Source organism: Platalea leucorodia (assembly GCF_965183815.1).
Source record: "Platalea leucorodia genome assembly, chromosome: Z".
NCBI lineage: Eukaryota > Metazoa > Chordata > Aves > Pelecaniformes > Threskiornithidae > Platalea > Platalea leucorodia.
In genome coordinates, this window is record NC_138858.1 from 3579145 (window position 1) to 3590879 (window position 11735).

At 43.4% G+C, this 11735-nt stretch overlaps 1 protein-coding gene across 7 annotated transcripts in view; it reads left to right on the plus strand.

Moving 5' to 3' along the window:
- LOC309602830 (dymeclin) overlaps positions 1 to 7788 on the plus strand; it is a 222469-nt gene extending 214681 nt beyond the window's left edge. For 5 of the 7 annotated variants that reach the window (XM_082336826.1, XM_082336825.1, XM_082336822.1 and 2 more), the window contains one exon: positions 5582 to 7788. In XM_082336826.1, coding sequence (XP_082192952.1) covers positions 5582 to 5731 — 150 coding nt within the window. In that variant the 3' untranslated portion in view covers positions 5732 to 7788. Of the gene's footprint in view, positions 1 to 1950; positions 2065 to 5558 lie in introns of those variants that run through there. The other 2 variants (XM_082336828.1, XM_082336827.1) reach the window with 2 other exon arrangements.
- The last annotated feature ends 3947 nt before the right edge of the window (positions 7789 to 11735 follow it).

Genomic DNA, 11735 nt, shown 5'->3' on the forward strand with positions numbered 1-11735 from the left:
TGTCAAAGCACTTAAGTGCTTATATTTATACAGAAATTAAATATATCAGTGTTTACATGTGTACCTGTATATCTGTACCATGAACAGTGTACCAGGCATGACTGTTGAGTTGTTTCCAAGATCACTGGCCATTAATTTGCATCAGACTGGGGTTTTGGGGACCAGATTTCAAAGTGGCATTGTGGATTTTGCAGACAAATCTAAATGTTCTTCCTCTGCCCAAACTCCTTACAGGCTGGTATGTTTGGTACACAGCAGGTTGTAGAACTGAACCTTGCTGGGGTAAATATTTGTTATGGCACTTAGAATGAAAACTTGGTATGGTGCTGAATCAGAGCCTTTTTTTTGTTTTGTTTTCTCTGCCAGTTTATGTATATTGCTAATAAGGTCCAGTCCTGCAGATGCTCTCCAGGCAATACTACTACATTTAGCTGAAGCAATATGAAACACATAATTTGCCAGCATGTCATTAGGTTAGCAAACAAGACTCGTGGTAAGCTTTTCAAACGCACACAAATCCTGTTTTCAGAAGGACCTTGAAACTTCAGATTGATGGAAAGTTAATGTGAATTTTACTCTCAGATGTGTTCAGACTGCTTTGGAAATGGTACTTTTCTCCTAAACCAGTCATATGCTTTTGAAAATACTGACTCGCATTGGATTGCTGTTCCAGAAACCAGTGTTTCTAACCAAGGACTTGAGAAAAAGAGGATTCTCCAGTTTTATGTTAATCCAATTCTTTGATTTCTTTCTTTTCCACAGCGACTTCCCCATTTCTTTGATGAGGGCTGCTTTTCATCCAGTCAAACATCTCGATCACTGAACAAGCAAAGACATAGCTTCAGTCCATTGCTCTTAAAGCAGCTCCATCTGCCCTTGCTTATGTTATCTGAGTGGAGATCATCCACTGACAGGACACTGCAGCCTAACAGCAGCTCTGATGGTTCATTTGTGAAGGGAAGGGGATTTTTTATTTAATGCATGGCTCAAGTCTTCTAGCTCAAATGCCACTGAGTTGCCTGGAGCCGTGCCAGGTACTGTTGGCTGGCTGTGATGCTATCTTCCTAATCGTTAACTGAAAAAAAAAAAAAAAAAAAACAAAAAAAACACAACCAAAAAAAAACCAAAACACGATGTTGTTGAACTTATGTGGTAGGGGAGTTATTACAGTTCAGTTCTGCATCTGTTCATCGGACTTCCTGTGGTTTTTCATCGAATCATATGAGTGACAGCGCAGACAGTCTGCAAAGTTCTTGGTCTGTCTAGTTTATACCCTCGTCCCAACCACTAAATCTGACTTCTGCTTTGTCTGGCAGAAGAAAACAAGATAGGGTGCTGTGGTAAGTTGATTCACCAGAGCTGATAAGTGGTGTCTGTATTTAAATTGTGCAGTTCAAACCCTAGTGTTACCTTCGTCTCTCAAGTTTTCAAGTACTGTCTCAGGTTGGTTGGTTTCAAACTAGCTGGGAGTGTCTCTGCTCTGGTAATGACTGGAGACAAATGCAAATAATGGCTCCACTGGACCCATTTATGTCAGGGCAATGAGTTAAAAAACTTAAATAGCGAAACGAACGGGTAACGAACTTGTACACCTTTTGACACCACCCAGCTGAACGAATAGAGCTGTGAAGGAAAGAAAGGGATGATTTATCCCATGCCAGGACTTTTCCTCTATTATTAGGGCTACCATTTAAAGTGCTTTAGAGTGGTCCCTCTTTTCAGAAAGCGCTAAAAATCAGGTTCATTTTGGTGTCTCCAGCCGGGGAGCAAATGCTTTTCCAGGATTAAGTTGGACACAACAGCATCAAAGCAGAAGAAAATGGTTTTCTACATTGCTGCTTTGACGTGCCACTTTGGGAATTTTGTTAACCATGATAAAACCCTCACCAGTGCTGGCTGGGGTGTTTTCTGGGAGTGCCCTGAGACTCCCCTGACCTGGTTGTTTTACAGGTCTCCTGGAACATTCATTTGGTGTCGTCTCCTGTCCGTCTGCAGCACATGGTGAAGGCTCCTGATTGCTCATTTGGAAGCAGAGCTTGCAGGAGATAAACGGCACAGAGCTGAATTTAAACATTCCTTGAATTACCATCTGTCAAAAATTTTAAAGCTTTATGGCATTGGTCAAGTTTTTCATGTGGTGTTTAACCCTTGCTGTTATAAATTGTTTTAAAGTCAGCCTGATAAGTAAGAAACATTTTGAGGTGACTTAAATTCGATGATTTTGAATATTAACAAATTTTGTTTTCAGTGAACACCCTAGTATTGAAACAGTACGAGTAGTTTTTTATCTTAACAGTGGTAAATCTTGCAAGACAGATGCTGGTGCAGAAGTTCTCTCCATGCTGGACCTCTAGGATTTCTCATTTTTAATGAATGAAAAAACATGGCTACAACACAGCCATTGATCATCGCAGTCATCTAAAGAAGTTGGGTTTGAATTACTGACCTGGAAGTCAAATTCTCTGTGTCTCGTTAGCAATGCATTGAGCTATCCTGGGTCTGCTGTTCAGGGGGACCATCAGAAAAAGATCATTTCTGCCATTACTTACCTCCTTTTTATAAAGATACATTTGAAATTGTGTGTATGTAATGGCAACATGTATTATATTTCTCCTTAAAAATCTCATTATCCTTGTCTACATTCCCAAGATAAACCTGCAGACTGTTCAAGGTATATGTTGAGTGTGAGAGAGTCCAGGCTGATCGCAGTGAGTTGCAGTCTGTAATCTGAAATTTATTATTAAATTGCTACAGTACAATCACAATAGATGGCAACATTGATCAGCCTGAAGAAAGGCTTAAGAATAAAATCAATGTATGACTGTTACTGCCTGAAAATATGAATGCTATCTGATTTATTTTGTGCTGTCCTTCCAGCTGAGAGATGATGGGATAGTAAGAGCTGAGCATCTCAGATGTAGCTATTGGAATTTCTAACATAATTTTACCTACTGTTTTAAAGCTTAAGATGTTTGTTAAGCTGCATCAGAGTGCAGAATGGTCCCAGACTAGCGGGACCATTCTGGACTCCCAGAGTGTCTGCAAAAACAGTAGCTATAATCCGTGACCCTGAAGGTGAAAAAAGTGATCTGTGTTTAATTCAACTCAAATTAGCATCTTTAATCACTTTTTTCCCCCTTCCCTCCCAGAAGGACTACTACACGCTGCAGTACTGGCGTGCAGCCACCTTTGGGGTGAAGAATGACAGCTGTGTAAGGGCTTTTCTCTGTTAGGAAATGTTGCAGTGGTTTAATCATGAGGTTTAACCATTCATTCTGCTGATGCAATGCTGAACTGAAAGTGTTCCTGTCTACACTGACCACAAGCCAGGAAGCATTTAGGAGGGAAGTGGGGAAGATTACACTGAGGATAAGCAGAGTAGAATATCAGTTTTAAAAAAAATAATAATAATTAAAATCTACATGAGGGCTTGATTGGAGTGAGGCTTAACCTGCTGAAAGAATCGTGGTGTCTTGAGAGAAGGGATGGGGTGGCAGAGGGGGAAGGCAGGCACGGCTTAAGGACATGGAGCCAGGATGGGAAGGGATAGAGGATGTTAATGAAAAGGAGGATCTCACAAGGCTGATGAAAAAAGAAGAAAACTTGGACAAGTACAAAATAGAAAGATACGCTAAAAAGAGACCATGAAGGTACAGTGGAAGGGATTTGGGGGTGGGAGACTAGGAGACAGGATATTAGAGATGGGGGTGAGTATAGGTGGCAAGACACCTAAGAGCGAGGAAACAAAATGATGTGGAAGATGAAACAGGCTGGTCAGAACAGACTTGGGGAGAGAGGTTGCAGAGAGGTGGTAGAAAATGGTTTAGGGGCAAAAAAGGGCTATGGGAGAGCTGCTCTACCACAAACTGTATGTCTGACACAGGAAACGAACCTTGCTGATGTACCTTTGAGGTTCTGGGCTTTGAAGTCAACAGGAGTTAGATGCAGAAGTGCCTTTAACAACCTTATCTTTTAGCTGCCTTGGTTCCTTAAACAGAGATAATACTGCTGAAAACAACACTGTCTTCCTTCCTTCCCTGATTGCTATACGGATGAGCTCCCCACATGCTCCGAAGCCGTCAAGTACAATGATGACGGCCACACCGATGGCCAGAATGGTTCCTCCCAGGCTAAATATTGGTGTCCACCTAAGTAGAGCTGTGGTGAAGGACCTGACCCCAACATAAGCCAAACCACAGCAGCGTTACACAAGTAACCTGGGTGTGTAAAAGTTAAATAAATAACCCTGAAAGCCAAGTGGCCAAGAAGTGCCCCTTCAAAGGAGACTGTTCCAGCCAGAAGGGTCTTTTGCCCTAACGCAAGGAAACAGAACACTCTGAGCTCAAGAAAGATGATAGGGTATCCCTTCATTATTAATGGGCAAAGAGGCTTCTTAGCCATTGCTGTGCTTGTTCTGATCATGTCACACCATAGAGTTTATTCTTAGTCTTAGCCACAGCCTTATAAATAATAAAATGGGTCATGTTTTATCTTACCCCAGTGGTCATTGTAATGCGGCTTTTATCTGAGACTCTGCCAAGCTCTTGACACAGGCAAAATTCAGAAGTAGACGAAATGATTGAAGAGCACAGTACAAAAGTAGGCTCAGCTCTTCCCCCAAAACGCACGCTTATCGCGAGGGAACGCAGGGGGTTTGCAGTGTACGTGCTGCTTTGGGAGGAAAGAAATGAGAGGAAATTGGAAAATTGAGGATGCAGCCTGTCTATCCAGTTAGGGCTGAGCCAGGAGGTGTCTGTGTGGATGGGCAATAAGGTCTGTGTGCGCAGGTCCTGTGGTTACAGCCTTAGAGGCTGAAATGGGATAAATGTGTGACACGTTGCAGTTGAGCTTGGAGGGTTGATGGCCGCAGTGATGCCATTAGGGTTGTTCCGTGTGCTCCTCAGCAACGGCAAAGCCAAGGCACAGGGGTAATGACCTACCCAAAACTACAGAGGAACCTGTAGCAAAACTGGAAGCGGCCTCCGGGAACCCATCCGTGGAGCCAGGCTTCCCACCACGCTTCCTGGAGGAAGAACATTTTTCTCCTGAAAACTTGCATGTGCATAAATTCTTTGATAATTAGAGAGAAAAAGCGAGTTTGCCATAACACTGGATTCCCAAAAACATACCATAGACTGTTTATTCTTATGGCCTTTCCAAAGGATTCTCCTGCTAAGGAGCTGAGTACAATGAATAGCAAAGTGCTTTTTAGGGAAAAACTGCAATAAACAGGTCTGTACGTGCACAAGCAAGAAGGCTTTTGTGGGGCTGCTAAAAATGACAGTTTTCCTTAAAACCTTTGTGTTATGTAAAGGATTCACATGTTTAGTCTTTGTTAACAGGTAAATTGAGTGTGACCAACAGTAAAAGAATTGAATACAATATGCCAATGTAGCATTCAGTTCAAAGAAGAAATTACAAATTATCTCTTTATCCCATAAAGAGTTTCCTTCACGTCTAATTGTTCAGTTCCTTCCATTATTTTTTTCACCAGACTTCTTTCTTCAGTGTTTACGTGGGCTGCATGTTTGCAAACAGACGTGCAAGCCTTCCCTCAGCGGACTCTGCTTTCTTGTTGCAGAAGTTCCCTGAGCTGAAGTTCAAGTACGTGGAGGAGGAGCAGCCTGAGGAGTTCTTCATCCCCTACGTTTGGTCCTTGGTCTACAACTCCGCCGTGGCCCTGTACTGGAACCCACATGACATCCAGCTCTTCACTATGGACTCCGGCTGAAGTAGATGCCCCAGCCAAGCCAACTCAACTCTTGTCGTCTTACAGAAAAAGAAACTCCGCACCGCGTGTTAATACGTGACCCCTTCCAGCGTGCACCCTCGGACCCCAAAGCTTACGGAGAATGAAGCTTGCCGCTAGTGTACAGTCCAACGTCCATGTTTTGGAAGCAAATTGCCGCCAACGCGCTGGCAACGGACTGTGGTGTGAGGAACTGACGGCTTGTAGGCAACCTTGTATTTATAGTCCTATAACCTAGAGCTTGTTTGATGAAAATGAGGCCTTACACATGGGGTGTGATGTTACTACCAACCACAAACCTGATTGTTCTTTTAACTTAACAGGGTAAATGAGGAAAGAGATTGCAGACTTTGATTTGGAAGCAGCATTTGTATTTTTGTTTCTTTCAAGCGAGGCAGCTTCGTTGGGTCAAGCTTTCTATGGTCTGTTGGATTCTGCCATGGGTTGCTCGTTACCTAATTCCATGCTTTCACTCACAGCCCTTCATTTCGGTGGCACTGTCAAGGCTGCAGTTGTTAAACTGATATCTACACTGTCATCTGAGTGAACTAAGCAAGCAGCATATTAATCAGATTAGCTCCCAGGCAGATTCAAAACACTTGATTTAGATGTCAAAATGTTTGTGGGAGGATTTTCAATAGCAAGTCTTTTTTTGTTGTTGTTTGACTGGCAAATACTCTATAGAGGGCTAGAAACACCAGCTTTCAGAGTCAGGTCCCTTACAGACTTGTTTTACTGTGCTCCTGTGCAAAAGTTGTTCCTGGAAATTGAAGGTGTAGGAGGAAAGAAAAAAATGTCCAAAGAAAATAGTTATAAGATTGTAGAATAGACCAATGTCCTGTAAAATTGTGTGTAATGGTGACAGTGTGTCGTGGGGATCCTTGGCAAAGTTCGGTTTTGAAAAATCCCCTGTTTGCTATTAAAGGTTTTATGGCAGAAGTATAAATTTATCTGAATGTAGAATACTTCACTTTGTTGTTGTTTTAAAGTGTCCTTTCCTGATATACCTGTTTTTGCAGTTGGAAGAACAAAAGAAATGGCTTGACCTGATTTTGAAAGAACATCTCATTTTTCAAAATGAGGATCATTTCTTCTCTGGGGAGGCTCCTGACGGTGCCCGTTGCACATGCATGCCACCACTCTAATCCCATGTGCTGCTCTGTGGAGGACTGTCACCAGTGCGTTGCATGCCAAAACATAAATATCAAGGAATTAGTTCCGAAAACGTACATGGCAACGCCTTGTATTCACTGCCTGCTCCAGCATGTTCTGGTTACTGACCAGAATTGGGTGGATTTGCTTTCAGACAGTCCTTCAAGTGGCTTTAAATAGAATTTCTTGCACCCTTTTTTTTTTTCCATGAAGGATGCGCTAGCATTGTACTTTCCTCTTATCTGCTTGTTTAGAGGTGGAAGTCCATTTGAGTCCTACACAAATGCAAATGCTGGCTGGAAAAAAAAAAAAAAAAAACAAAAAAAAGCTTTCCAAATTTCTTTAAATATAGCTACAAAGCAACATACACAGCCCAGGAGCATTTACGACTTTAAAATGGCAGAAGCTTTTGAGAAAAGGCAATAGTAAGACTGGCAATGCATTTTTTTTTTTTCTTAGGAAAATATGAGAAATGAATGAGCCATGACTGAGCTGCACATAAGTTTATGCTATGTTTTGGATTTATGGTTTGGGTTTTTGTTTTTGTCTATGAGCAAACGTCAAAGGGGGATGACTTTTCTTGTTATTGTAGTGATTTGTAATTTTGTCTTTATTAAAAGACTAAGAGTGTTTGTGAGTCAGCGCAGCTGCCCAGCCTTCGGAAAGGTCAGTCTGAAGATGCACTTTTAAACTGTGGATTCTGAAGCTACTGGGATGGCTCAGTTTTCATCTGTCTTAACCACGCGTGAGCACTTGAACCTGCCCCGAGATGAGCACCCTCCACCCCGCTGCCTTCAGCAGAAGTGGAGCAGTTCATGAAAGAGGGCTCAGCCGGAGCAGATGCTCATCAGCCGGGTGGCAAACTGGAGAGAACCTGATTTTTCTTTGAAAGGGCTTTTTATAAAGAAGGGTACACAAAGCAGCAATCTGATAGAATAGGTCAAACCAGCTGCTGAATCAATGTAGGAGTTGCACAGCAAATTATTTCTCGCTGTCCTTTTGTTGTGTGACATTGAATTGAAGTACAGAAGGAACAGGTTTGTTCCGATTGCGTAATTTCCCTGTGCATTTAATTAATATGCAGTGTTCCCAGGGCCCAGCTGGTTTGGAACAGCTGGAGTTACAATCCAAAGCTGAAACGGCAAAGCCAGACCAAGATTTATGCTGAAATCTGTGCTAGCCCCATTGGCTCTTCCAAGAGTTTGAGTGTTACGTGGGTCTGGCAGTGTCCCGAAGTCTGCAGTCTGGCACAGTCACAAATACTCTGTTTTCTTTCAGATCTGTAAAGTATCACCTTGGGGATCCTTTTCATTACTTTGTGTGAAAGATTTATTACGCATAATAAAAAAAAAACAAAAAAACAAAAAGCACTAAATACAGGCTGTAGTTGTATTTGTTTTACGTGATAGCTGCTGCGTGGTGGCGTTTGGCCAGCGGGTCTTGGTGTGGCCGTCAGACCTAACGTGCATGAGGTACTATAACATCCTCCATGATATGCAAGAAAAAGAATATTATTTTATTTATTGTATTAAGTAGACGGTTGTTTAAATCTGCACTCGGTGAAAGCAGGGACATGTCATGCTACAATGTCATGCTGAATCCCACCTAGGGGAGGGCTCTTGCCAACTCAACTTCTGCAGTCGCAATAGGTCCGGCCTGGGGGTGGCACTGGGAACGTGCAGTCGTAGGACGGAGCAGAGGAGGGACAGGACTGTCCCCTTCAGCCCAGACCAGACGCCATGTGTTTCTGCACCCTGAGTTGCTCTTCCCTGTTGTTCTGGCCACACCATGTAGGCAGATGGCATCTCCCTGGTTTTTGGGGGTTGGGTTGGGCGTTGTACCAGGATCTTAGCCTTGATGTGCCCATACTGTTGCTCTGAGTGCTGATCGCTAGTGACGCCATCTGCTTAGGCTACTTGAGTAGTGTTACAGAGGGAAAGCCATCGCTTCTGGGTTGGGGAGGAGAAGGGAGGTCTGCTCTGTCCCCACTCAAAAACCATCCCTTCCAGAAGACCAAACTTTCAGGAGAACAGGCAGAAAATCAAGTTGCTGTGTAAGTTGTTATTGAAGTGGAGGTTGTCCATGTGAAGCCTGAGGCACATGTCCCTGATGAGGGAGAAATTGTCCTTCCTCACTTAACTGAGAGAAACTCTGATCTCACTATGAAAACGAGGTGGGGTGGGTTGGAAGCTACAAATGAGTCTGGCATTATTCACTTTGGCAAAAGGAGTCCAAAATCCTTCAAGATTTCATGGCATTTCTTGACCCTACTAGCCTAAAACCGAAGAGTATTAGGCAAGTTACAGGAAAGGAACAAGCTATTTTCTACGTGCCTGCTAGATTGTTGATCTACCAGTTAAACAGGAAAGCAAGAAGCAAACAACCCCCCTCACTTCTTCGGAAACCCTAAAGCTTTTTGTACAACCTTCTACTGGGCGGCTCGGTTTTATTCTTGCATACGTTGTCTAATTCAGCCAACTAAAGGTCAAATGCCACCTTACAGTTAGTCAATCCCAGGCGCTCTCCTGATTGACGGGGATCAGTCTGCAAAAACCCTGACTTCTGTGCTTGAAGACCAGGAGTTGTATACACAATGGCACTGACTACTGTAAATCCTTTCCAGTCTTCACCCATCAGCAGGGTCTTACCCACCTTACTGAGCTAGCTTTAAAAATGTGTACCATTGGTACCTGTAATACTGTAAAATTCAGGGTTCCAGCTGCTTTTGTGTTTGTTTTGTTGTTAACTTGTTTTTTTGGGGGGTTATTATTATTGTAATAATTATTATCTATTATTATAACAGACTCCACTAACTCACAACTAGCAGTTTAAGGTAACAGCTGCGCGTCCTATAGCGACACAAAACAGCCTCGACAGAGTTATCAGATTAAGAGGAAGGAAATGTTTACTCAGTATTTTCTGTTCATAGTTGTGGTCTCTCCTCCCTGAGCCCAGATCGGGGTGCTAAGATCCAGATCAGGGCACTAATCTTGCTACAACCGTTCCGTTTGGGGAGCTTTTGCTTGCACTGAAATGACTGTTTTTATCTTTGAGGTTTCTCCAGCCAGTATTACTGGGTTAAATTCTGTATCAAGCACATACCCGCACCCAAAAGGCTCCAAGAGGGATCTTTTCTCTTTAATTACACAACAGATAATCCATAAAGTTCTCTTCAGCAGCATGACACGGACCCAATAATTTTTAACGTTTCTGGCAGTCAAATGTCATTTGTCATTTAAAGGGGAGGAAAATACCTGTCTGCTCCCGTGGCAAGCTGCTGTCAGCTGGTTAGACAGGAGCGGTGTTCTCGGCTCCACCAGAGATGGCCTCTAGATCTGTCTGCTAGATGCATCCGCACCGCTCCAGCTTGACCATTAAGAGCTGGTTGGGGGCAGCCAGTTGGGTTTGCTGCCAAAGAGCTCTTAGCTGCAAATGTGCTCCGGGCATCCCGAGCATCTGGATGGTAAAACATCAGCTTCTGGGCATCTTGTAGCAGAAACCGTGGTGGCCGTGAGCTCTCAATATGGTACAGATGTCCCTTGGGACTAAATTCTGCAGAGAAAGATGTCCTGGGTGTCTGGGTTATGCTGGATGAGGCTGGCAAGTATTTTGGGCTTGGCTAGGAGGCTGACTTTTAACTCCAAGAATTATTCATTCACAGTGCCTTTGCACAGTTCATTGATGACATTCAGGTTCAGCAGCAGCGCTCTGGGGGCAGCAGCGCATGGATGGGTTCAGGGAAAGGGTCGTGAAAGCAGGGAATTTGCCTCTTTTTTCCCTTTCAGGAAAGGAGCCTGTTGGCAGGACATCCCCAGGCTGCTGTGGCATCACCCGAGCGCTGCGGGGCGGTCCTCCTTGTGCATGAGACATCAACGCATGTCGCCAGCGTCATTCATTACGCTGATAACAGCCCTGTTATCGGAAGATAATGATATTTCAAAGACAAAAGGGCAACTCTTACAACCTGGGCTGACTGGGACTGCTGTGGCTTTGGGTACAATGACTCATTAGGAGCAGAGCAGGGAGGTGCTATGGGCCGGAGAGGCAATGATTTAAGGTAATCATGGGAACGGCTGCATGACTGCATGAGCTGGGGTCTCAAAAGCAACGACATGAGCTACATCCCTCCTTTGCATGTCCCTGACTACAGATTTTGGCATCCCTTCACTGGGACGACCTGGGACCACCCTGGAGTAACGGTGTTGTAAGGTGTTGTAAATACTTTGCTTTTTGAGAGTAGTTAACCCTGAACTGCAAGGCTCCAGCTGAGATTACAGCATGAAAAGCTTGTAAGCATTTAATCATAATGCTAGGTTATTGCTGGATGGATGCTTTTTACATGTTAGGGGTATCCTGCCTTCTTGCAAATGAATTACGTCAAGTGGCCATGTTTAATATTGAAGGCGCTGCGACCACCCATGGATTGTGCCAGCACTTACATGTACTCAGATAAATGAAAATGTCACTATCAGTGAATCCCTCCAAATCACAAATCAAATACACTGCTGAGCTGCCAAACTGGGACAATTTGAATGAGAGATTTAAAGAAGAGAGATTTTTTTTTTTTTTTAATGCTGCTGAAACGCATGGTATAATCCTTCATCATCACTTTAAAAACTGCCTTAAAATTAATCCAAAATGAATATGTCTTGGCAGACATGACGAAACGTTCAGCTGTACATAAAGTTTTTGCCAGCTGTCTTGGCAAACTAAACGGCAGACTTCAGGCTTCCTTACAGTCACTTTCTGCTGCTGAAAACCCTAAATCCGATGGCACAGGGAGAAAATTTGAGGTCTTTGAGTATCTGGAGAGGAGCTACAGGGCAGTGACAAA